The sequence below is a fragment of the Gopherus flavomarginatus genome, chromosome 2 (genome assembly GCF_025201925.1).
Source record: "Gopherus flavomarginatus isolate rGopFla2 chromosome 2, rGopFla2.mat.asm, whole genome shotgun sequence".
In the NCBI taxonomy this organism is placed as follows: Eukaryota; Metazoa; Chordata; order Testudines; family Testudinidae; genus Gopherus; species Gopherus flavomarginatus.
The window spans coordinates 84030977-84058807 of record NC_066618.1 but is presented as its reverse complement, the minus strand read 5'-3'; the positions used below and the strand labels follow the sequence as shown (position 1 = coordinate 84058807).

Below are 27831 nucleotides of genomic sequence, written 5' to 3'. Positions count from 1 at the left end.
ACAATCTAACCATTCCCACTTTATCAAACAAGTCCTTAATCATCATAAACTGACATTAATACATGTGAGAGTAGATTTTAACAATCTTTATTAAATCCCCATTAACTAGAATCAAAGCAACTGTGCTATTAAACCACTTACATTACCTTATCTCCTATGATAGCCTATAATCCACTAATCAAGGAGGCAGGAAGTGCCAGTGACATCCATCTCTAGTACATATTCAGCAAGACCAAGACTGACACCCTGTTAAGATATTGAATAATTCCCCTAGGCGGTGATGGTAATCATCTTTTCCACAGATATTCCTTTGACTTGGTTAGACGTCAGTTTGGCTACAATTTTTTTCTCTCCTGTTTTATTTGGAGCACATATTATTTGGGATTTAATGATCCTACCAGGCATTATGTCCCTAAGGAGAAGAGGGGGGAAAAGGACCGTTACTAACACAATGCTATATATATTCATTGCTTTCTAACAGTTTCTTTGCGAATGAAATTCAGCTTTCGTAGTCAACATAGAGCTGGTATTTCCTGCAGCCTGAATGTAAAGTGCAACAAAAATTCTACTGGGGGTGGTGGGTGGGTGGGGAATGAACTAATGAGCCACTTGGTGGTTAGGGACTAGATCCACAAAGGGACATAGGCACCTACTGTGGCTGTTAGGCACCAAAGGACAACGTTTAGGCACTGCACTGCTGAGCTCTACCTAACACTAGTGCCTAAATTTCTGCAGGTACGCATGCACAAAACTGCCTAACTCCTGGTGCTCCAACCTGCTCAGCACCGTCATTCACACCTAGGTCCCAGCAGGATTCTCAGAATAGGCATTTCCCCACTTATCTTGCCTTCAGTGACTGATCCATTAGGTGTTCCTAGAACATGTCTAAAATTCAGTGGCAAAGCCAGGTGGAGGGAACAGGGGGAGCGAACAAAAAACCAAAAAGATGCCACCCGCTGCGGCACTTTTACTCACCCAGCGGCACTCTGAGTCTTTGGCAGCGGGCCCTTCACTCGTTCTGGGTGTCTTTGGCGACACTGAAGGACACACCGCTGAAATGCTACCGAAGTGCCACTGAAGAACCGGAGTGCTGCCAGGTGAGTAAAATAAAAGCGCCGCAGTATGTGGCACCTTTTTTTTTAATCACTCCCCTGAGTGAGTAAAAAGGCACCAAGAAATTGATAAGGAACCACTTGTGCTCAGTGGGGGAGTGGCCGCTGCCCTGCTCCCCCCCAGCTATGCTACTGGTCTAAATCCTTACAATGGACTGCTGGGGAATTTTGCAGACTGGAGCATATTTCAAATTCCCACTCTGCCTGATTTGGAGCAGGGACTTGAACTTAGGTTTCCCACATTTTAGGTGAGTGCCCTGACCACTAGGCTATCAGCTATAATGGGCTGTGGGGCTCTTTCTTTCTGGGTTTTGGCTGCAAGGCCACAGGCTACCTAAGCAACTCACCTGGCGTAGGCACCTAACTCCAGGAGAGGATGCGCCCCTCCGGCCTTGACTCAGGCACTGAGCACCCTGAGAGGAGTGGGACTTAGCCTCAGCGTTTCCTACTTGCTCACTTAGATAGCTCTCCACTCAGTGTGCTGGCTTCTGGGAATCAACTTCTTAGGCACCTAACTCTCCTCAAGCATTGTATGGTCGGAGCCTAGGTGCCTAAATTTGGGGCTGTGGACTCCATCAGGCGGCAGGCTGACTTGAAGTCCAGCATGCCAATGCCTAAGTGCCCTGTGTATTTAGCCCTAGGTTTCTTTTCACTGTCTCCCAAGGATGGGGCTTCCTCCACTTTCCTTGGTAGACCATCCCACCCTCTTATAAGGCTAAAGTCATTGAAAGGGAAAGGCAAAGAAAGTCAATTCTTCAGCTGTATATGTTGAATAAACCAAGGTTAGATGGGCTGCTACGTAGAGACATACATTGTGCAGCATTGCACCTGCTTGCATCAGGTCTGACTAGGGCCAATAGACTTTATAAAGGCAATGGGAGATATTATTGGATGTACCTAATTGCTTTTTAAAAGTGTACAAATTTCTATAGACAGCAGACATTATACATTAATTTAATGCAAAGTACTGCAATTATCTTAAATGTAATCTCACCCTTGATCAATTGTTTCCATTTTAAAAATGCCCAGTCCTTCTACATGCAATTTGCAATTTTCCAAGGGAATAGACAAGGTATTTTTGAAGATAAAGGAGCAGGTAAAATCTTCATTAATCTTTGCAGTTTCTGGCATCTGCAAAATAAAGACGGATTACAGCGGCACAGATTAGGTGCATCCTCTTATTAAAAAGCAGCATAGAAGGTGTCTATGGCAGATGGCATTAAAAGAGAGACTGACCATGAGAAAGTCATGCCTTAGTCAAAAAGCCAAACAGCTGAGGTCAGAGAGTTAACCAAAACCAGAGATGTTAGTCATCTCGTCCATTTCCCTGCCAAGACAGAATTGTTTTCCACATCGATTCTCCAGGGCTTTGTATGCTCCAATTTTAAATGACTCAAACAATGTAGTTTCCACCACTTTCCTTAGAAGTCTACCATCTAATAGATTTCATTGACAGGACATAGTCTTTTAATATTCAACCCAACATTTCATTTGCTCAGTTTCATTCCATGCCCCTTCATTATTGCCGCCCATGCTCCTCCCACTCCTCAGTGTTTATATACAGGTAGCTGGATTCTCATGACCATCCTTCCTGTCATTCAGACAAAATACTCTACTCTTTTAATTTTTCCTTTGAGGTCATTCTCTCCAGTTATTCTATTTATTTGGCCTCTAAATTCTCTCCAATTTGTTAACATCTTTTTGGGAATAAAGAGCCTAAAGATAGAAATGGGCCCAAACCAAACCTCCCAGTTTGAACATCCCCAGACTTTGGAATCTGAGGCGTGGTCTACCCTAGGAACTTACATCGATATAGCTACCTCTCTCAGGGCTGTGACAAATCCATATCCCTAAGAGACATAGCTATCCTGCCCTAACCCCTGGTGTAGACAGTGCTAGGTCGATGGAAGAGGCTATTGCCTCTCAGGAAAGTGGATTATCTATAGGTCATGTCTACACTGAAGACTTAGTGTGGCACAGCGGCGCCACTGTAGTGTTTCAAGTATAGTTCTACCCTGAAGCTAGATTTTCATTTTATGATTACCCTTGATAATGGCCAAACCAGAACTCAGAGCTAAACAGCCCTGGGCTGGAGGTTTTATCTAGGCTGCAGTCCCAGGTCCAGATTTTGAAGATCTGTGGACTCTTGGCTCATCTCTACCTAGAAATAATCATAGCATTCTCAGTGTGGTCTCACCAGTCCCGGGCAGAGTGAGACTATTACCTCCCTTTTGTCTGAGGTGAAGCCTCTGTGATTCTAGCCTATATTTGGTGTTACTTTATATGCCCTAGAGAAACAAAGCACTGGCTGCCCTTTTTTTTTTTTTTTGCATTTCAAACTTCCATCTAATTTGTAGTCCTATATAATCCTAAAATAGGGGTTTTTTTCCATTACTGCTTTCCAATTAAGTTCTGGGGCCTTTAAATTCAATCTATCCTGGATTGAATTTTCTGCCCTGCAGGGTTAATTCCATTGAATAGCATCAAAATCTTGTTTAAAAAGTCCCTTCCTTCATGTAGATCAGGTGAAATATTAGGGCTCTGGGACTATATTACCCTTTATCAGATAGCTATATTTTGGATAACTATTCCCCGGTTCTATCAGTTTGCATTTTATCAGGATGTAAATACCATTTGTATTTCCTGTCTCTGCTTCAAACATCTCTCTGTCAAGGTGTATTATTTCTAACATCATCATTTTCTCTTTCTTTTTTTTTTTTTTTTTTTTTTTTTTGCTATACCTGTCTTGTGCTGCACTGATGGACTAGGGGAGGAAGAGGGCTGATAAAGCCCCTTACTTTCATGCAAGGATCTAGGATCTCTCCCTAAAATGTGAGATTGCTAAGGGAGGAGGATGTCCATCTACAATGCTGACTTGTGTATTTTAGGAGTCCACAGGCCAGTGAGCGTGTAAGCTGCAGTCAGCACACGTAGCTGTTCCTTTTCACAGATGCATTAAGGCATGCTCTTCCCCCATACGGCACCCACTGGCCTACCTGCCCTTGACTTGGTACATATCTGTTTGTCAGTAGCTTCTGAGGCAGTTTTCAAGTCACATGAATGTACACAGAGTTATACCAACTGGAACTCATCTTTCAGCCAGGATTTTGTGAGGGACTGTGCCAAGGGATTTAAAGTCCATCTTTATGGCCTCTTTCAAATGCCACAGCAGTGCCCAGTCAGACACTGCAGCCACCTTTGTAACAGAGGACCTGAAAGTCAGGATCCTTGCTCTGGTACTTAGCCCTATAACAAGAGGCCTGGTTTTCAAAAGAGCTGAGCTCCCAGCAGCTCTCCCATAGGCGTGTTGACTGCTCAGCACATCTGAAAATCAAGCCACTTATTTTGGTATCTAAATATAGACTGAGGAACACAGTTTTAGGTTCCAATTTTTGAAAATCTCTGCTGCGATGTTAGGGTAGTTTGAGGCACCTACATTTATCTGGAAGCAGGGTTCCATGTCCCTATTTTGGAAAGTTCTCACTATCCTTTCTAGTCACAATTCTAGCTCACTTATTTACCTAGCCATCCATCCATGGGCATTTGTATAACACCCATAACCAGGGTATCTATGCACAGCTTCATCCATCATTTAACTTCTTACCTCCACCTTGAGAGAGGGGTATTGGAATGTTAGTGTTAGCTCATCAGTGAGCTTTTCATTAGTTTCCTGAATCTCAGCAATAATATTGACTTTTATGAGAAGTTCATCCGCAACAGATGTTACAGTCTTCATATAAGCATCAGCTGCTATATTCAGAGGGAGTTGAATAACTGGACCAACAGGAAAAAAAAAAGATGTTAATGCAGCATTTTCTGTACACAACAACAGAAGGTTGAAGCAGAAAGTCAGTGATCTTCATGAAAATGTTTGGTGATGTCTATTCTACGTAGACTTGATGTGCAGCATAGCTTTAATTATGGACCAATAAATGGTGACTGTTTTGCTTCTGGTTTAACATGGTTCCAACTAGGGATATAAATAACAGTTTAAAAAAAAGTAACCATGTAACTGAATAAAATTTTATCGGTTACATGGTTAAACATTTAACTGGGGAATTAGGGATGTTGGGGGTGCTGCAGGATCCCCAAATTTTACACGGGGCTCCACTGCCAGTCCCCAGTGCGGGGAATCCCGGCCGCTGGCCCCAGTGCCCGGGGACTCTGCTGCCCACCCCTGTGCCTGGGGTTTCTCCTGGCTGCCACCTCCGGGGCAGCAAGGGAGTCCTGGGCTCAAGCAGCAGTGGAGTTTAATCATTAACCGAAACAGATAAGACTGATGCTTATCCATTAACCAGTTAAACTTTTAGCTCCCTAGTTCCAATATGGGCAGAAGGTGAATTATCTGCAGAGGCCGTGGGCTGAAACTCACAGAAAGAGGTGTGGCTGCAGTTACTAAGCAAGCCATGGTTAGGATTGAGGAATGGAACTCCAGAGAAAGTCCCACCCAAGCCTTGGCACAATAATGATGGGGCCTATATGTGTGAGAATCAGGGACATGAAGACCCTCTGGGAGAAAAGTTCAAGTGAGCAATATCTGATTGACAAGGGAAGATTCTGTCCCATATGTAACTCTCTTGGCAGCAGCTCTCAACACTTCTTAGTTATAGTTTGTTTCCTTGATTCAGAAGTAGTTTGATAGGAAGGATTGTAAAGTGCCTAAGTGCATTTGGACATATGAAATGCATAGATGCATTTGGGATACTTCTACTTCTTTGCCAGAGGCACAGGACATAAGGTATTTATTGTGATTATGTAAATTATCTCCTCTTCTTAACTTTGCATTTTATTCCAAATTTTCTGGAAAACTTCCTTAGCGCTTGTGAAAGGCCCCCAGACTTGACTTGTGAGAAACTGAATTCTATCTAGCACAAAACCTCCTCCAACTAATCCTCTTTACATTTCCTGTCCTCACCTTTAAAGTGCCAACCTATGTAGCAGACCTCCACCCTCGCCGTATAGCAGAGCTAGTGTCCTAACACATACATTCTGTGTATTCAGATGGCCATTTTATATATGTAATAACACTCTTGAATCTGCAGACTTGAATGTATTTTAGCCTGAGTGACTAGTCCTCTGAAGACTCTTACTGCAAGTGTCTTATTTGCTGTTAATTATTTGTCATTCATTAGTCTCCTTTTTCAAAAAAATTCAGTCATCTAGTCAGGGATCGGAAATACTTTCCCGTGACCCCAGTGACACACCATGAATAACAGTTCAGAGGCAGCCCATTGTCTGAAATTAGTTTGTGTAAACTATTCTGCAAATAACAATCAAGAATGAATACATTTGCAGAAGCCCTGAAACAGTTCATCAACAGTTTAGAAACAGAAACAACACAAACGTGTTTAATTTCACAATCCCTAATGATCTCACCACCAATAATCCAATCAATTTTAGCTGCCAAAATCTACCAATTGGTGTGTTGGTTTTAGTGCTATTGACACTCATCCACTGGAAACTGGACTGTAGTTAGCAAACTTATTTCACTCAGTGTCATAAACAGATAGCTAAGGGTTAATGTCTCTTTCACCTGAAGCACCTGACCAGAGGACCAATCAGGAAACCGGATTTTTTCAACTTTGGGTGGAGGGAATTTAGTGTCTGAGTCTTTGTTTTCTGCCTGCCTGCTTTCTCTGAGCTTTGGAGAAGTAGTTCTACTTTCTAATCTTCTGTTTCTAAGTGTAAGGACAAAGAGATCAGATAGTAAGTTATATGGTTTCTTTTCTTTGGTATTTGCATGAATATAAGTGCTGGAGTGCTTTGATTTGTATTCTTTTTGAATAAGGCTGTTTATTCAATATTCTTTTAAGCAATTGACCCTGTATTGTATCATCTTAATACAGAGAGCTCATTTGTATGTATTTTTCTTTCTTTTTGGTGTTTTTCCATTTCTCGGTGGTGGGCCGCCTCCTCTTCTTCTTGCTTCCTTCTGTGGGCCAACTCTTCTTCTGCTTGTTTCCTTCGGTAGCTACCTCTTCTTCTTCTAGTTTTCTTTTGTGTGCTGCCTCTTGGGCTGCCTGTTCTCTTTGGAAGGCTGCCAGTTTCATGCTTTCTTCCTTTTCTTTCATCTCCATCTCTCGCCTGTGTTCAGCTTCTTTGATTTGTTCTTCGGCCTCAATTTTTGCCTTAGAAGTCATGGTTCCTGTTTTCTTGTGTTGGGGTGCCCTCCGGTGTTTATCTTCTGAACTGCAGGTTCTCTGTTGCCTCCTGAAGTCTGCCTAGCAACAGTGCCTTTAGCTAATTTTCAATGTTAAGTAAACCTGAAAAACCACTTTATTTGCATTCATATAGTGCTGGAACTTGCCTCCTAATGGGAGGGCTATTGCATGACAAAAGACCCTTAACAGTCTGGTAATGGCTTCTTGCTTAACATGCAAGCCACAAACTGCCAGAGAGAGCAGAAAAAAAAAATTCTCTCTGGTTCTCTTTTAAAACCAACTGTTTCTCCCTGCTAAAAAGCCCCTAGCAGAGAAAAGAAAAATAAAATATTTCCACTGGCTTCTGGATTCTGTCTATCCCACCACTGCACACCATATCATAACCTTAGTCCCAGATTTGGACCTTAGCGTCCAAAATATGGGGGTTAGCATGAAAACCTCCAAGCTTAGTTACCAGCTTGGACCTGGTACCTGCTGCCACCACCCAAAAAATTAGAGTGTTTTGGGGCACTCTGGTCCCCCTGAAAAACCTTCCCTGGGACCCCAAGACCCAAATCCCTTGAGTCTCACAACAAAGGGAAATAATCCTTTTTCCCTTCCCCCCTCCAGGTGCTCCTGGAGAGATACACAGACACAAGCTCTGTGAAACTACACAGAGGGACTCCCCCTCTCTGTTCCCAATCCTGGAAACAAATAGTACTTTCCTATTCCCCCACAGGGAATGCAAAATCAGGCTAGCAAATCCAACACACAGATCTCCCCGATTTCTTCCTCCCACCAATTCCCTGGTGAGTACAGACTCAATTTCCCTGAAGTAAAGAAAAACTCCAACCGGTCTTAAAAGAAAGCTTTATATAAAAAGAAAGAAAAATACATACAAATGAGCTCTCTGTATTAAGATGATACAATACAGGGTCAATTGCTTAAAAGAATATTGAATAAACAGCCTTATTCAAAAAGAATACAAATCAAAGCACTCCAGCACTTATATTCATGCAAATACCAAAGAAAAGAAACCATATAACTTACTATCTGATCTCTTTGTCCTTACACTTAGAAACAGAAGATTAGAAAGTAGAACTACTTCTCCAAAGCTCAGAGAAAGCAGGCAGGCAGAAAACAAAGACTCAGACACTAAATTCCCTCCACCCAAAGTTGAAAAAATCCGGTTTCCTGATTGGTCCTCTGGTCAAGTGCTTCAGGTGAAAGAGACATTAACCCTTAGCTATCTGTTTATGACTCAGGCAATCAAAAGACCATCAAAGTAAATGAAAATGTTTCAGATTAGAAACATTTTGGGAATGTCTTTCTTTGTTCTGTGTCTGTACAGAACCTAGCACAATGGGGTTCTGATCCACAACTGGGGCTCCTAGGCACTACCACAGAAGAAATAAATAATAATTATAATTATATAGACTTTCCCTTGCACAAATCCCTCTTCGCTATTCCATAAGCATTGTCAGACCACAGGTCATACACCTATGTTGATTCACAGTCATTCCACTCTAGCTTTCTTGAAGACACATTGCAGTATCATAAGAGAAGGCACATGGGATATGACAGATTCATAGACCCACCAGGTTTGCCTTCGGTCTGGACAGTCTGTTTGATGGATCCAAGATTGGCCTTTACTTTCGCCGTGTAGGACTGCAGTTGGCAAGAAGCAACAAGATTGATCGTCCATGCACCGGCAGAACTGTTCTGAACAATGATGTTCAAATTAATGGGATTTCCCAGCCATAAAACTTTTTCGCTCTCTACATCCAGTTGGATCCCAGCCTGGAGGGTTGGAAGAGGAGTTGTGCTCTTACAAACTGCCAAATTTGAAGAGTTCAGATAGGAGCAAGCCTTTTCCACAGCCTTCCTTTCCTCTGGAGAGCCTGAATACCAGGAAAAGGAAAAGCAAAGCTAAAGTCATAATAAATAATGTGCACTGTAGTTTCCTCAATCTGGTCCAATTTTTCTGTTTATCCTTCTGCTAAAATATAGACAGCACAGCAGGACATGCTTCCCAGCACTGAGCACTGCATGTTTAAACTAGTCTACGTATCTCTCCTGATTTTACTCTGCCATAGGATTTAAACAGTCAGCAAACACACCAGGCCAGATTTTCAGAAGTGACCATTAATTTTGTGGGTTGTCAATTTGAGACACTTCAGAGGACCCTGATCTTTAGAAGATAGGTGCTCAGCACTTTTTGAAAATCAGTCTCTCAAGTTGAGCACCCAAAACACACTACTCTTTTTTGAAAACTTAGGCCACCAGGTTTACACAACTCAAGGGTGAAGGAGGATGACTGGGAGTCAATATCAATATATGTGGTGGCCAAAAACCACACTTAAAGCGTTCCATAGAACTTTGTACATACAGAATGGAGCACGAAGCAGGTTCAGATAACCCAGACTTCTGTTCAGGAATAGGCTAGAACAAAACCTAAGACTGCAAGAGCTGAGGAGAAGTAAACTTATCTAAAATATCTATATTGGAAAACTAATGAGAAGAAGGATCAAATGCAGAGTCTATGCCTTTCTGCAATGTCCCTCTGATTTCCCAACTTGGCTGCTCCTCAAATGAGATGTTTTAATAGTCACATTGCTTAACACAGCAAGTTTTGGGTACGTAGTAAGGGGTGAGGAGGAGCTGTTTCTTGAAATATGATATAATTTGTTGATAGAAGATGATAAGAAATGGGACAATTTTGGATTAAGCAGAACTGCTGAATCTATTGGGCCTACTTCTCTTGTTACTAGCATGCTTGTTACAACTTCTTACTAGAAAACAGCCAGCAGGTCTCACTACAGACACAAAAATACTCATACACCAATTTTCCTGATTCCCTCACTGTTTCTGAATGTATTTTGCTGAGTAGTACACTTTAAATGTATATTACTAAAGCAGCCGATTGGATTTCCACACTGATAAAGCATGTGATTACTCTGGTGTATGCAGAAAATCACATGACCAACAGTCTCATCTTATCTTCTACAGGATGCTGGAAAGATCTTGACTACTGGTCACCTTCTGGGAATTTGTATTGTGCTGTAATGTCTTCCCTTGTGTTCTTCCCAACAGCTTTGGTGCTGATGTTCTTCCCAATGGCCTTGGCCTCCTCATGCAGTTTGACAAGTTTCTGTTTGCCATTCACGTTCTTCACTTGCCAGAAGACCCTGTCGGCATTCACTTCAGCAAACACAAACTTGGAGTCATACAACAAATAGACTTCTCCACTTCTGATGGCTTTTAGTGGACAAGGGCCGCACTGGAAAACACCTAAAGAGTATGTTGAATGTTACTTGCTTTTCACATGTATTAAGCGAGGCTCCATTTTCCTCAATCACCACATACACATAATATCCCTGACCTCCCACAGCAGTGGCCCACCCTCATGGTGACTGAACCTTGCAATAAATATTCCTCCACACTAGTTCTGAGCTCAAAACTTTTATGGTCCTTTAAGTAGCAGATTTTTTACACGATGAAATGTGACTTGTATCACTTGTATGCTGCTAGGAATCCTACCACATTCTCCCCTATGAAACCAGCTGCAGACATGCAATTTCTAAGCAGGTTTTACAAAGCAGCAAAAGATTTCCAAAGCCCAAAATCATGGTACTTCCTGAGCACTTCCTGCGAGGTGCTGAGCACCCTCAATTCCCATTGACTATAATGAGAGTTGACAGTGCTCAGCACCACGCAGCACTGCAGGATCAGGCCCTTTGTATCTATCTGCTTGTGCTAGATTTCAGCATATTTCAGTTTGCAATGATAATTCTAGGCCTTCTTTATTTCAGCTCTTCTGACTCCTGCTACAGTTACACAGTTGCTGATTACTCTGTTCCCAAACCCGAAATGGCAAAGGACAGCATATTAAATATAATCTGTAATAAGGGCTAATGCACAGGCCAATCCTTTGGAACCTGCTCTATCTGTAGGATCTAGAGATGTATGCTGATGGATGTTGGAAGGTAAAAGCTGAAAAAAGTGTGTCAGCAGAATTTACTGTAAAATAAAAAGAGAGCTTTGCCTTTCTGTAGTGCTTGTAATCTGAGGACATCAAAATGCTTTGCTAACATTAACCACCAATTAGTCTTCACAACACTCTTTTAGGCAGCTAACTATCATCTCCTGTTCAGTAATGGGTAAACTGAGACCCAGAGAGGCAAAATGACTTGCCCAAGGTCACCCAGTAAATCAGGGTAGAGATGAGAAGAGAACGCAGATCAGGAGTCCATGCTCCAACGCCTTAAACCATTTTCATTTCCTAGTGCCATCAAATGTTTGATTTTCTGATTGCAAAAATGCCATAACATTTACATCCATGGCACCAGCAGTGAGGCCAAAGGACTCTCATTTAAGAGGTCAGAGCATAGGGCTGGGAACCAGGAGATCTAACTTCTATTCTCAGCTCTACCCCTGTGTGAACTTGGGCAACTCACTTCACTCATGTTTGACATGAATTGGACTAGTCAAGTGCTTAAAGTGTTTAAGGGCTTTGCTGAAAAATTTTCCTTGTAAAATATCCCCCACCTCCCAAATCACAATAGAGTCTCTTTGTTTGTAAATCCTACCTTGACTTATTTCCTGTGGGGTGGAATCAAGTGCCTGCCAACCATCAAAACCCTCGGGCAAGTCTGGCCTTTTCATCCACACATCATTCCACACGTGAAAATTCCTACATGCAATTAGGTTGCAAAGTTAAAAACAAAATTATTTGCACCCTGCAATTTAACATGCATGTTCAGGACCCAAAGAGCAGAGTGACCATATTGATCCCCTAGAGGAAGAAATGGGCTCAGTTTTGTACCCTGACTCATTTTTATGGCAGATATACTTTTTTAAAGAATGGAGGGGAAAAATCTGTATTTTTCGTGCATTATGGCCTTTGCACGTGGTGAGAAGAGAGCTGTAAACCACTGTAGCAGTCTTACCTCTTTCTGTCTTTAACTGTCTGACTGGGTCAGATTGTGTTCTCCTTACTCACACTGACTGGTAGTTTACACCCCAGCGTTACCACTGGTAGCAATGAGACTAGTTGAGGAGCCATGTGCTACTCAGCCTGAACCAGGAGGCCACAGTCTGGCCCTTTATTTGGGGAGAGGGAACAGGGACATGCACCTGTGCAGGTGAGACCCTCGTCCAAAGCCTGCTGGCTTTGGTTAATAGAAATCTTATGACTGATGTCAATAGGCTTTGGATTGGGCCCAGAATGAAGTGGGGCTCCTAAATGTGACCTGCCTCGTTCACTATAAATCAGCTAGGCTTTTGATTCACACACAGCGCCATCTACCTTTGCTCAGACCATTATGTGATCTTTGTGAAAAAGACCCTTAACGTTATTTTTTAAAATGTACAACCTGATCCAATGTCCACTGTAGGCCATGAAAGTCTTCCATTGATTTAAAAGAGCACTGGATTAGGCCCTTACTGCTCATGGGCCAAGTATGATTTTCAAAGGCTTATAATGTGGCCAAGTTAACCCCAAATTGCATCAGGTCACTTGGTCTGGTCCAAGGGTTGTTTCCATGACACACGTCAAGCACCAACCATGTGGACACTAGAACTAAGTAATATGTAAGGGGTTTTTTTTCATAATGAAAAAAAATGGCATTTTTTTCATTTTCTTCACCCACAAAGATGGCTGAAACACTTTTCCATGTGGTTTACAGGAAAATTCAACTTCAAAAAAAGACCAAGCATGCAAAATTTCAGCTGGATAGAACAGAAAGATATGAGCAGGTCAAAACAAGAGCTCAGAATGGAACAGCTTGGGAATCCTTAACTACAGCGGCTGCTAAGGCTATAATACAAACCCGGCTAGAGCCCAAACTGTCTATTCCTCTCAGATGCAGGTTTACCAGGGAACTGTCTATAGAAAATATTCAAGCTTCCTCTTATTGTTCAGCTGCAAACTCAAAATAATAGAGAAGTTCTAAAAGAAAAACCTCCTGGTGCTTAGAAATACAGATAAAGTTCTACAGGAAAGCTTCAGGAGTACAGGAATTATCTAGCATTCTTTAGAGTTACCAGACAGAGTCTGATGTCATGTCATCCAGTATTTCGCCCTTTTCATTCATGTAGATGTCAACTTTCAGATTTTCCTCAGTATCATGAGCCGAGGCGAAGTTAGTCACACTTCTGGCTGGAATCCCCAGGCAGCGCATGACTGAAATATAGATGAACGAAACCTCACTAGGAAAAGCTCTTTGGAAAGTTCCCCACCACCAGCTGCACTGTGTGGGGGAATCTCTCCCCAGTGTTTGGTGTATAGGGAAAGATGGATGGTACCATGTTTTACCTGTAGTAAGAACTCCAGAGAAAACCCAGCACTGACCAAAGCGGATGGGTTTCTTTGTTTTGTAGTATTTCTGCAAAATTGTGGCGCTTCCTGTCCAGGCCACTGGGGAGGTTCCGCCAGTATAGGTTCCTGACCAGTTCCCAAAAAGGACTCCCGATTCATCATTGGAATTAACCTAAGACACAGAGAACAGAGAAAACAAAGTCAGGCAAGAGACCCAGTGGAACTCAGACCTGTCACGGAGATCCCTTCTATGCCTGCACTTCTCTGGGCACAGGGCACCCATTGTAACTATGGCAGTTAGCAAGGTTGTCTTGCTGTCATTAGCTGGCTTCCCTCAGCCAGCTGCCCATGTTCATCCTGTAAGGGTCAGAAATCCGGAGGGGAGATGTAACTGCTGCTCAGAGGAGCGGTAACTCAGCATGCATTTTGCATCATAAGTTTTTCTAGTGCACTGAAAGGGAAACATAACATGTACAACAGGTGTTCTCCTGATTCTTGCCCTGCAGAGAGTACAACCTCAGCATAGCAGCCATGCATCAGAAAGGACTGGTTAGATAATGCCTTTTCCCTCTGCCAGTTTCTTCAGACCCTCCTCCATGTGAGTTGTAAGCAAAATCCATTTCAAATTAGGCCTATAATGGTTTTCTAAATGCCAGGGGCACAGAAGAGATTGAGACAGACAAACAGGAGGAAAAGGAGTTGGGACAAACTGATTTGTAGCAGCAAAATATAAAGAAATGAGTCAATGACAAGTCACTTCTCAGAGAGACTCACCAAAGCAGACATGGCTCTGGACACAATCACAGGATCTTTTCTAACTTTTTGCTTGAGTTTACTTTTGTCCAGGAGATACATACAGGAGTCCAAGACATCTTCCTCAAACTGTTTTGGAGAGAAAAAACAAAGGCCTGTTTACTTGCTGCTCCAAATGCAAACTGCCTGATGCTAACAAGTCTATTAGAGTTTTCTTACAGCAACTAATCAATATGACTCAGATTAACCTCCAAACCTTATAATGGCAAATGAATTTAGTGTCAATGAAAGTTACTGGATTGACTTCCATGGAGACTGAAGTTCACTGGTTATCTACAGAACAGGGCCCCAGAACTGTCATATCTCTGTCTTAGGCCTGAAATGGAAGGACCTCATCTGTGGGGGCAAGCATAGACCAGTCTCCATGCATTAATATATAGGACCTTATCCAGCCATCCTTACTCATGTGAGTAGTCTTTAGTTACATTAATAGTCTCACCGAGGTCAGTGGAACTACTCATGTGACTAACAAAACTTGTGACAGTAAAAGGTAGAATGAATAAATCTATATATTGCCACCTAACTGTAGAGAGACAAGGTGGGGGAGGCAATATCTTTTACTGGACCAACTTCTGTAAATGAGAGAGACATGCATACACAGAGCTCTTCTTCCGTCCTCTGAGACCTTTCTCCCCTGCAGGGTCTCAGAACCTTGGCTCCAACCTGAACGTAAACATTTACACTACAATTTTATAGCCACTGCAGCCAAAGCCCTGCAAGTCTGAGTCAGCCAGTCCGAGCCAGCCACAGTCATACCTTCCGTCTTTTATTGCAGTGTAGACATATCTCTTACTTTGTTTTTTTTATTTGTTTATTACTTGTGTGAACAGAGAATTCAAGAAATATGCCAGAGAGCACTAGGCCAAAGCTCTCTATTTATCTATAGCACACATACAGATTTCCTCCACTTCTCTGCTAATGGTATCTCACAGCTGTCTTGGAGGGTGACCTTTATGAGTTACAGGGTAGTTAACCCACCATGCCCATTCAGTCACTGGTCAACCAGTATATGTGTAAATTACATGATGAGGTCTTTAGACCATTTGGGCCTAGTTCTCCCCTTTCTTACATTGATGTAACAGAGTTGAGAATTGGGTCTTTTATTTCTTAACACTTTCTGCATATTATTATCACACTAATAACAACCACTTTTTAAATCAAATCTATCGTTTAGGGTTTTATACTGTCTCCAATCACGGTAATATCTGAGTGCCTACCATATTAAATCAACAGCAATAGCAAAGTCCCTAGTGGACTTCATGGAGCCTCTGGCATGTCTTTCTTTTCAAGATAAAAACCTCTGCTTGGACTAGGGTTTTTGCTTTCAATCTTTTAGATTTCATTAATTTACCTTTTCAAACCATGTCTTGGGGGACTGCGGCTTGGTATGGGGAATTGAGAGGTCTTTTTGAAGAATAAGGTTTCACAAAGTTTCCTAAAGATGTTTAGACTCTGGATTTGCCTGAGGTCCTCTGGAAGTTGGCTCCACAGCCACCTCCCGTCTACTAAGAATGCGTTAATGATGTGTTTTACTTTAAGCATGTGAGTATTCCCATTGAAATGAATAAGAGTACTCATGACCTCTGAGATATGTGTGTGCTTACGTAGCTCCTTGAACTGGGGTCTCAGTGAAAGGTCATATTTGTTGGAATAGCACCTGCTTAAGTTGAGAGAGAGAGAGAGCGAGCGTGTGATCATGCCCAAATTATTACTGTCTTTTACCTGTCCAAAATTCCAGGGTCTTCCAACTATATTTTGTAGTGATCCAACATAGATGTAGCCTGTGTCACTGAGAATGTACTCCAATCTTTCAGTATTATTAGGCATGAAAACTGTGTCAGCTGAAGAAAACACATGAACATGTTACTTGATTTTCATGCACTTCATAGAAAACTTTTCAAAGGCTGAACAAGTCTTTTCTGTTCTTGAAACATAAAGCTAGTGAAGTTTAGAGTTAGTAGCACTGGTTCCAAAATAACGATTAAACAGCGTTCAGATTTAAGTCCTGAACTTTCTTCCTTCCCTGGAAAAAACATGTTCTCTATGAAATGGTAGAAAACATATTTCTTTTTAACACCTTGTTCGCAATGAACTGGATGATGAACCCCTTTTTCCCATTGATGAGCTGCTACTCAGGGAAACCCATTAAACCACTGGCTTAAATGGGACCATTAGTGTGAATAATGGAGCACCAATGAGAGTAAGGGATTCACAGTCAGGCCCGGTATCAGTGCTAAATATTGTTGGCTGATGTTCCATGGCTTGCAGAATTAGGCATCAGTGTTTTAAAGAGAAGAGGCGCAAGAATTTGAGAATAAAGAGGGAAAGACTAAAGAACACATCATCTCCTATAGCAGTCATTGTAACCACGTCACGAGGCCATTTCTATTACCTTCACACCAAGGGTTGAACAACACGTAGACAACTTTGTTTCCAGGGTTATAAATGTGACGCGCAGTTTTCACACTCAGAAAGTATTTTCCAACAGCTGCATCTGCCGGACTGGTCACAGCTACCAGGCACTAAGCAAAGCACAAGGCAGGCGATTATCCATCACATTGCCCCCCCTTTTCAATGTGTGGTACAAGTTACACTTTCCGATCTTTCAGCAACGAACCTAGTCAAGCCTGTGTTACATGCTGAAGGGAGAAATGGAGGGGATGAGGACGAAGCAGCTGTCAGAAATATAGTGATAGAGTGATGAATTAAATGGGACAATTTCTTTTATAAAGCTAGTGAGCAGGCAGCAGAAGCCAATCTCAGAGCTCTGAATACTCTTCCATGTCTCCCAATTAACTCCCCTTCCCATATTGCAGTGACTCTTTCCTAGGCACAGAAAAGGGCTGGGCTCAGCGTCCCTTGAAGTCTGCTGATACTGTTCTACCTTGCATCCATCTGCCTCAAAGTGGGCCTTGGGGAGTGACACAAGTGTTCTCTCTCTCCCCAAAGCTGAGTGTAGTCCCTGCTTCTACAGCGCTCTCAGGCCCTGGCATACCCAGAGCACCCACTCTGCCATTGCAGCACAGAGTGGTCCTTTCATTTGAATGAATTATGTGTACAAGCAATCTGTCTACCTCCTTCCCACTGGTGTTAGAGATGTTGGCACACCAGCACTGGGAGTCCTGCCCAGACCTCAGGTCCATCGACAAAAGGGTCTTGTTGGATTTCATGGGTTTCTCACCTGGAAATAGATCAATACAAAATACAGAGGAGGTGTGACTCAGCATGTGATAAGATGACAAGGCCTAATGGTTAGACCAGATGTATGGTAGTCAGGACTACAAGGTTCTATTTCCTGTCCTCATGCTTTGATCTATAAACTAGCTACCAGCCAAGGTCTGGAAGAAATTAAGTCTCCACTGTGATGGTGTAGTATAAAATTGGCCAGGTGCATTATGGTGCATCCAATCCTTCACCCTTTTCTGTAGCAGCATTGGCTAGTGTTGAGACTGGATACCATACAAGTCTGATCGGGCTGGTGTACTCCAGTATGGCAACTCCTGCATTGCTAGACATACCGCTGAGAGCTAAAGAGTTGTGTTCTTACCGACACTGAGCTGCACCACCACTTTGTCATTGTCTTTCAGCTCCCGGTCAAAGGTCAGCTTTAACTGAAACACCTGCCCTCGTCTCACAATCAGACTGGTGGTCTCATGATATTCCTCAGTGTGGTGAAGACAGGCATTTTGCTTTTGGAGCAAATCAACTCCAAGGGTCTTCAGGCTGCTGGCTGGAAACAGTGAGCAAGGAGGGAGAAAGAGAAATGGTTTGATGTTAAAACACTCCGGGGGGGCAGGGAATTCCAGTTGCTTTTATTGTTTATTTTGTTAAATAATGAAAACAACTGAGTGTAGCTTCTATTCTTAGTGGGTGGGATCCAACTTCCAAGCCCATCTATGTGTGTTTGATGACTAAGTGCAAACAGCCTTTAAAGCATTTTAGGACCAACTCACATTAGGACCCCAAACAATCATCCTGCCCCCAACCTTCCCCCGCCTCAGTGTTAACTAGTCAATAACATCGTGCAAGGGCTGAAGAACCAGAGGGTGAAAGTGACTAGAAATAACAGTGAATCAGAACAGGCTCTGATTACCTAGTCCCCAAACTGAACAAAATGTACAAAATACAAATAAATTAGATTCTTAAAATTCCTTCAGTTTTCTTAAGTTCAGATGTCACTGGCAGCAAAGTATAACCAAGCCATAGTCACAAAGGGCCCCATTCATCTCTACACCCAACTAGCACTAGGCACAGGGCCCAAAACAGAAGGCAAAGGTGACTTTATGCCATTTTTTCCTTACCCAATCTAGGTGCCAATATAGAGCTGCTCTCCCTTGGGCCTGGCTGCCAAAGGCCCCAAGGGGTCATTGAGGCAGGTGGGAACTGCCAAAGCACAGAAGCAATCCACTCATGTCTCCATTCCCTCAGGAATAGCCCTCTACATGTCCCCTGTGTGGGGACCTGCTATCATAGCTGACATTTAACAGTCTGTCCTGATGCTATGCAACAATGGGGGGCTTCCCTTATCTCAAGGGCATTCTTCAGAGCAGCCAGGGTAAAGGGACTGCAGCACAGGGATGACATAACCATCATCTAAACAGCCAACATGCAGCATCAGGAGTAGAACCCAGAACCTTCATTTCCAAAAACACAGGCCTCTACCACACAAATTAAGCTTGTGCTGCTCCTTCAGTTCTGCTTGTAGAGGTCTTCATTTTTGCACCTGTAGGAGCTAAGTGTTCATACACTGTAGTGAGAGGTACAGGATGGTTGAAACAATAGCTAGCTAGATTCTAGTATGATGCCAAATGTGTTCAGTTTAGCAGGCAATTGTGTTGTTTGTGCCAGTTGCTCCTCTGGCGCAATGGAATTCTACAATGAGTGTAAAGCTCATCGGGGGAGGGGGCAGAACTTTCTCAAGGGCTGGCCCAGGACTGTGTAATGAACTCCTATAGGAACTAAAGTATCAGGAGGTAGCTGTGTTAGTCTTTATCCATAAAAACAACAAGGAGTCTGGTGGCACCTTAAAGACTAACAGATTTATTTGGGCATGAGCTTTCATGGGTAAAAAAACCCCTCACTTCTTCAGATGCATGGAGTAGCTGAAGAAGTGAGGTTTTGTTACTCACAAAAGCTTATGCCCAAATAAATCTGTTAGTCTTTAAGGTGTCACCAGACTCCTTGTTGTTTTTATATGAACTAAAGACCATCACAAACCTCACCACCATGCACTTTGAGTGCAAGACACATTTCTTTGACTTTACCTTCTTTCATTTACACATAGAACAACATGTATGTGTGTAGCTATTAATAAACAGATGTAAGCAGAGTCAGGATGAGCTCTACTCTGACATCTGGTGGTGAATTGTGGTGAGTTGTGGAAAAGAACTTCAGGGGCTGATCTTGTTTGCATAGGCACACCCACTCTGCCTAGCATGAGCCCAAATGGTCACTTTGTCTGCTGTGGGATCCCCAGTTTCTGTTATTGGGGCAGGAAGAATAAAGTGTTGTTACCTTGATTATGTGAATCAAAGACAAGGTAAGTGTTTTATGACAGAGGGACTCGCCATCAACTAAGTAGCAATTGCTAGACAAGGGACATGGGTTCCAAAACCCAGTGTATTAAGAGAGGATAGAGATAGGTATTTGTATTTGAGGGTATGGGTCCTGTTTGAGGGCCTGAAATACCAGTTGCTGCTCCTGTTCCTTTTATTCTACTGTAGAATATCAGAGTTAATTTTAATTCCATTAAGAGTCTAGTTACATGTTGCTGAGCTGAATTCACTTTAGGCTAATGGTGCACCAGCACTGAGGCTCCCTTACCACAAGCTGAAATCATTAAAGGGCTGAAAGCTGAAATCATTGAGTGCTGTGGGGTGCCTGAAGATATGTTGCTGAGCAGCTGGCAAAGCAGTTTGTGGGATGACTGGAGCAGCTTGCAGGACAGCTGGTGGAGTGGAGCAGCTGGTGGAAAGGAGCAGTTTGTGGAAAAACTGGAGCGGCTCATGGGACGGCTGGTGGAGCAGAGCGGTTGGTGGAGTGGCTCATGGTGAAGGCTGCAGCAGAACCCCATGGAGACGTGGGCAGTCGGCCTTGGACTACGTAAGGTGCCTCTTAACACAGCTGTGTGCCCCCCCCCCCCCCACCATCCCCTGGCTGAGAGGTAAAACTCTGCAGATAAACTTTTGAACTCTGGGGCTGCACTGACCAGGGACAGACACTTTTGGGTTTTTGGACTTTTGGGTGATTTTGGGGTTGCTGGACTCTAGAGACTTTTGTGGTGTTGGAGTTTTGGGACTTTGGGTGATTTTTTGGGGTTGCTGGAGTTGACTCTGAGGGGAAAAGGATACTTCCAAACTTACTTGCGGGTGAGTCTTTTGCTTATGGTTTGTGTTTTGAATGCTGTTTGTGGTGTTTCCTCAACATAATGCAGCATTGTTTCCCTCCTTTGTTGAAAGGATTTTGCTATACTCAGACTCTGTGCTTGTGAGAGGGGAATTATTGCCTCTTAGAGGCACCTGGGGCGGTGGTATGTAATTGTTCCAGGTCACTGGGTGGGGGTTCAAGCCGGTTTTGCATTTTGTTATCAAAATGGAACCCCTAGACATTGAACCCGGCCCTTGTTGCTGCCAACTCAGATGGGCAGAAGGGTTACACAAATAAACAAAAACACGCCCTGGTACACACTTCCCCTCCTGGGGTGAGGGTGATAAAACAAACACGAGACAGATGCTAGCTACATTGTTTAATGTGCTACCAGAGGGTGCTCAGATATAGTGGTGATGAGCATGATATAAGAACCTATATAGAAGAGAGTAGCTTATCTGCATTGCTCTCCAAATATTTGGATACTGGGATTCTGCAATGTGCTTCCCTCCTGCCTCTTCTAAATACAATAAACAATTAGTTGTTCAGGATTTTTTGTGAGCTAACTGAAAACAGAACTGAGCAGAGGAAGGGGATTGCCAACTTTTGCCACGGCTGCTCATGCACACCCTACTTCTCAGGGGATGTGAGCACTGTCAGCGCTATACAATGTGCCTTGTGTAACCATTTTCTTGGTCAACAAAAGCTTGGATTACATCCTTGTCACTTATGGGGACGTTGCCATGGTTTGGAAACTCAACTTTACTGCTCTGGAGTTTAGTCTTCTGTGCTACCAGCTGACACGAGCTAGGCAGGTGTTGAGCTGCATCTCCTGCTTATTGCGTGACAACTGCATCCTGACAACAAATTTTGGACAGGATATTAAACCTCATGCTTCAGGGCTTCACTCAATCTCTAGCTATTAGACAGCAGTGGGAGACCTGTGGGGGAGCAGCTTACTCCATACCTACCTACTGTGGGGTTCTTATACCTTCCTCTGCACCAGCTGGTATTGGACACTCTCAGATACTATGGACTAGATGGATCTTGAATCTTAACCAGTCTAGAAGTTCCTGTGTTCCTTGATACCTCATTCACTCCCTTACCCCACATCAATTTGTCTCATTCATCTGTTGCGCCAGCTCATAACCTAGACTATGAATTCTTAGGGGTGTAGATTATCTTTTCACTGCATGTCTACACAGCACCTAGTACAATGGGGTTTTGCTCTTTGAGCAGCACCTGTATGTGTTACGGCAATACCAATCATCGTCATTGTCTGTGTTAAAATAAATCATACCAGCATCAAGCTAATCTTTGAGACTCCTGGGGAAGATTGTTCTTCCTGTTGCTCTCCAATAAGTACTATAGTGAACTATCACAAAACAAAATAAGACTGATTAAATTTTAGGCATAGATGTCTCATTATAAGCCCTTTAAAATAGATTTCTGAAGCTCTTTGGAAGGGATCTCCTCAGTGGACTGTCAGTATGGTTTTATTGCAGGTGGAGGATACTGTAATCACTTCAGTTTATATATGAGGAAAGTACTCATGTCGAGGCCTGTTCAGAAAGTACTAGAAGGTCTGCACTGGCATTTAACTAAAACAGCACAGCTTCAAGGATCTGTCCTCTTTGGGTTTTATTTCTAAGGGTATTCTCCTTACAGCAAGGATTGTCTCTGTGTCTGTATCTTGTACAGACCTGAGCATGTCATTTGTGCTTACCAACTAATAATTAATAGTAAGAGCAGGTGTCTCTTTGAAGCCATATTTGGACTGATAAGATTTAGAGTTTTAGGGTCCAGTCCTGCCAGGTGCAGAGTATCCTTAGTTCCCAATGAATTAGACTGTGCTGATGTCATTGGGAGCTCAGAGCAATGGGAAATTGCATCCCACAGGACACTGCAGAAGACACACAGCACCATGCAGGACTTGGCCCTTGTAAACTATTACCATTAGTAAATCTCATGTGGGAATCTGTGCTCACGACCAATTGAAAAACATTTCACCTAGGAACACCTTGACCAACCAAGAACCAAAGGGAGCATTAGAGCATTGAAACTGTACTCAGCTAAATGTATTGTCAGACTAGAGTGGGGGCAGTGTTTAAACTTTAGGGGTGACATCCCTAAAGTCAAGGGGAGTTTTGTCCTTGACTTCAGTGGGGCCAGGATGTCACCCTAGTACTGTTATTCCTGTTTACCTCTAGTAAAACAATCAACCATACAGATGCCACATTCTAAAAAAATCCTTCTGATGGTTATTGCTCTATTACTGAACAACACAGGGGCCCCACTTCTTCCCTCCACTAAGACAGCTTTGTGACACTCACCCAGAGCAAAGCAGCCTGAAAGCCACTTTCATCATAGTGGCCCCTATACCGCCTCCTACGCTGCGGTGAGTGCAGAGAGTTTGAGCAGGCCATCCTTGCACTCCAGCAGTCTCCTGCTTTCATAACAGCTCTCTGGGGCCTTTGGCAGCCAGTGTAACTTAGAGCAGCTTTCAGGCTGCCTTTAATTTATTCTGGGGCCCAGGAATGGGGAGGGCTGGTAAAGGAGCACCTTTGTACTCCATCCTCTGAGCAGCATGAGTGCCCTTTAGCTACAACTAAGGCTCAGAGCTATGCTATCGAGTCAAATCCACTATGTTACCCAAGGCAAAAAAAAAAATCGCAGAGGTCTGGCAATGGCTGAACAAAGCTAACACAGTCATATTTAAAATGACTTTCCTTGGGGTACTCATACCCTGGACTCCTGCTGTTGGATTGCAAAGATGTGACAGCACAAGCCAAGGAGTGCCAGGATAAAGCTTAGGTAACTTTCTATTTAAGTGCCTCTACTTCCATTTTTGTTTACACTCTAAGCTTCATTTACAAATACGGTGTAAATCTTGGTTGCCTATAACTACGGCAGGCATAACTTGTGACTGTGACAAGCATGTGTGGAAGATCTAGGAATTCAAAAGGGTTTCATGACAGCAGGAAAAGAACAGAGTCAAAGGCCAGGGGAGTATTTCAAAGAGAAAAGATCCTATAGGGTGGCTGGACAGATGTATCTACATTAACTGCACCATGGGACATGACATTAGGGTAAGCAAGAACCAGTCACAATATCTAAGAAATAAACCCAGGGCCCAGCCAGTACCTGTTGTATTGATTGTACTACATTAGATGCTAACACACTTAGGGCTTGACTCATTTGAATTAGATCAACAGCTGCATGAGGAAACATTTGATAGTTTCCCAAACATTATTTAACAGTTTAAATGGACTCCAGCATGCTCTCTCAAGCTCCTTAGTGTGACAAGTCAGTCCTACAATGACTATATCAGAGGATTAGAGAAAAATATTTGTGCCTATTTTCCCTTTTTGTTTACTTTGTGTTTTTGCAGGTCTGTGTAGAATTGGTTTCACTATTTCCTCTGCAAAGTAAGAGCTTCACAGCAAAGTTAAATCGAGTTATAACTCATGTGGTGTCTAACTCCAGTACTGTCCACACACAATATCCCTTAATTTGAACATGGTAGTGCTTTCACCTTGAGTTGGCTGGCCTGTCTGGGGGAAGAGGCTGCAGCTTGAGTCAGCACAACTCATCAGTTGCTAACGCAATCACTCTGTGCAGCGCAACTGAGATTTTGCAATTTGGCTGTTCTCACTCAAGCTAGGCTAAGTTGAGAGGAGTTAACTCGGGTGTAGATAACTTGAGTTAACTCTGCAGTGAGGATACAGCCTTAATTAGCTATGCAGAGTCCCCTGTAGTTTGTCTCTTTCAAACAGCAACAAGGGAAAGAAAAACATTTTTAAATATAGGAAAATATAACTGTAAAATAGGAAAAACTGGCAGATTCTCAAGTGCAAATGCAAGTTTAATGGCTGAAGTGACTTTTATTTCATTTTTTTTAATTGTCTAGATTTCAAATGGACAAAGTCCTTTCACATGAACAAAGATATGCAGCTACAAGGGCTGAATTCTTACAACTAAGCTCCCTTAGAAAAATATGTATAAGCAAACAAACAGGTGCACAAACACTCAATTGCATGTGCAAGTGGCTACTTGTGTGTCATTATGTGTGCATGTATACTTACACATTTGACATGCAAAAATTGCTCTCAAAATTCCCTTTTTACTTATTTTTCAAGCAAAATAACTAATTTTGATAATTTGGTCACAAAGGTGGATTAAATGGAAGTCACAATCAAAACGTATTTATTGAACATAGTGAATTATTTATAAGATAGTTTTGCATCATGTTTCCTGAAGTTCATTGGGATATTAATAGTTTGCAGTTACGAGAGATTTTTTTAACTTCATCATTATAATAATCTTTTAAGTCTCTGTTCCTACCTTATGTATGTTCTTTATGTATTTTTGATTAACTGAATTGACTCAGTTTGTGCATACATAGCATACCTGAGAGCTAGATTTATCTCTCAGTGTATTTTTGCCTGGTAAAGGTTTTAATAATAGGCATAATAATTACATAACAATTAATAATAATTATTATAAGCAGAGCTGGTTACACAACTTACGGTTTAGGTTTTTCAACACTTCCCATTCTGACACCCTATTCATGGTTGCTTATAATTTTCCCAACTTTAAACCATTCAGGTTGAAAGTTCCTATGCTAAGTGTCTGCCTCATGCTGAATTCTTTTGGAAAACCTTTTTTGCATCCTTAATTTTGGCATTTACTAACTTCTGAGTGCTCAACTTTGCAATGTTCTAGTAAAATAGTTTTTTAATATATCATGTATGGAGAAAAACAGTAAAGAGGAAAGAGAGAGAGTAGATAGAAATATTGTCTGCATATTAAAGCCTTGACATGATTCTATCCCAGGGGTAGGCAACTCATTTTCAGTGGCACTCATGCTGCCCGGGTCCTGGCCACCGGTCTGGAGGGCTCTGCATTTTAATTTAATTTTAAATGAAGCTTCTTAAACATTTTAAAAAACTTATTTACTTTACATACAACAATAGTTCACTTGTATATTATAGACTTAATATGAGTCAACAGTGTAATGCTGTTGCAAAAAAAACCAAACATCATTCTGGATGTATTAGCAGGAGTGTTGTAAGCAAGACATGAGAAGTAATTCTTCCGCTCTACTCCACGCTGATTAGGCATGAACTGGAGTATTGTGTCCAGTTCTGGGCACCACATTTCAGGAAAGAGGTGGACAAATTGAAGAAAGTCCAGAGAAGAGCAACAAAAATGATTAAAGGTCTAGAAAACAGGACCTATGAGGGAAGATTGAAAAAATTGGGTTTGTTTAGTCTGGAGAAGAGAAGACTGAGAGGGGACATGCTAACAGTTTTCAAGTACATAAAAGGTTGTTACAAGGAGGAGGGGAAAACATTGTTGTTTTTAACCTCTGAGGATAGGACAAGAAGCAATGGGCTTAAATTGCAGGAAGGGCGGTTTAGGTTGGACATTAGGAAAAACTTCTTAACTATCAGGTGGTTAAACACTGGAAAAATTGTCTAGGGAGATTGTGGAATCTCCATCACTGAAGATTTTTAAGAGTAGGTTGGACAAACACCTGTCAGGGATGGTCTAGATATTACTTAGTCCTACCTTGAGCGCAGGGGACTGGACTAGATGACCTCTCGAGGTCCCTTCCAGTTCTATGATTCTATATAGCAAAGTTAGACTCTTCTCAGCATTTCATCAGCTTATGCTCCCTTCCCTCTGTAATGAAGATGTGTTGCCAGCAACAAATGCAATAACTAGATACATTACAAATAGCTTCTGGAGCTGAAGTCAATGGAAAGAGTGCTATTTACTTCAGTGGACTTCAGATCAGGTTCTTAGTGCAGGAGCTTGCCAAAAAGCAGCTCCTGCACATATACTAGCCTTACAGCTTACAAAGTTTTAAAACTCACCAGCTGTCTGACTCATGATCCTTTCTGGTCTTGTGTCCTGAAGCACTGGCAAAGCCTATTGTCACTCCTTCCACCTTCCTCTGACCACGTAGAAGAAACCAGCCCCTTTTTATCAGTAGCTGGCTTTGAAATGTCAGCATGTACAGTGCCAAGGGGTGGTGTTTGGAAAGGGAGTTGATGTGAAAGAATTAATACAACTTACACTGCACATAAAAAACCCTAAATACCAACAACATATGAATCACAACAGATCTGACTGGTGACTTAGCTGCAATCAATGACAATAATAGTGCCACAGACTTCTTTTTTCATCAACAAGGGCAACACAAGCATGGACGATGAGTGATGTGGATGCATTCATGAAAACAGCACCACACCTCCAGAGCTGCCTTTAAAGCGAAGCCAAAGAACTTTAACCCTGAAAGTTACAACGTTTTCCACAGGGGCAGACCTGGCTGCCTTGGAAGTTAATGAGAGTTTTGCCATTAATTTCAACAGTGGAAGGAAAATCCAGCATCCTCATATGCGGCCAGGGGAGCACCTGGAGGGTGGGAGTCAGCATGGATCTGGGGAACCACACATGGAGCTCTGTTGGACGTGAGCTCCCTGCCCTGTGCAGCAGTGTGCAGGATTTCCAAGTGGGGAAAATATGAGTGGACAAGGGCAGAGCATCCCTCTCTCTTACTCCCCACTGGCTCACTGTGTAAGGGACCATGCTGAAATAATCTCTGCAAAGCGGTGGTGGAACCACCTTCACCATCCCCACCCACATCTGTCCAATGGCCAGCGTGGCTCCTTGGGTCGGGCACTGGGGTGCGGATTTGGGCATTAGTGCACCCGTTTACATACAACAACCTGCTTACAAGTGCATCTGAGGGCTTGTCTACATCACAAAGTTGCAGCGCTGGTGAGGGGGTTACAGCGCTGCAACTTAGAAGGTGTACACATCTGCAGGGCATCACCAGCGCTGCAACTCCCTGTTTGCAGCGCTGGCCGTACTCCCGTTTTGTCTCGGGTGTAGAGGATCCAGCGCTGGTGATCCAGCGCTGGTAATCAAGTGTAGATACTTACCAGCGCTTTTCCTGACCTCCGTGGAATAAGCAGGTATCCCAGCATACCTGAGGAAGCCTCTCTGGTAATCAAGCAGGTCTCCTTCCCCGCGGTTTGCAGGGGGGTTCGGGGAACGCGAGAGCAAACCA

General features: G+C 42.8%; 1 protein-coding gene across 1 annotated transcript; it reads right to left on the bottom strand.

Annotated features, from left to right (window-relative positions):
- Positions 1 to 270: 270 nt before the first annotated feature.
- Positions 271 to 26648, bottom strand: TGM4 (transglutaminase 4). Its single transcript, XM_050938000.1, has 14 exons — positions 26633 to 26648; positions 17932 to 18114; positions 17459 to 17565; positions 16777 to 16906; positions 16107 to 16225; positions 14346 to 14453; positions 13569 to 13743; positions 13298 to 13436; positions 11842 to 11945; positions 10292 to 10543; positions 8851 to 9153; positions 4717 to 4886; positions 2107 to 2243; positions 271 to 412 (listed from the first exon to the last, which is right to left on the bottom strand). Exons 1-14 carry the CDS (start codon positions 26646 to 26648, stop codon positions 271 to 273), a joined length of 2085 nt encoding a protein of 694 aa, XP_050793957.1.
- Positions 26649 to 27831: the final 1183 nt, after the last annotated feature.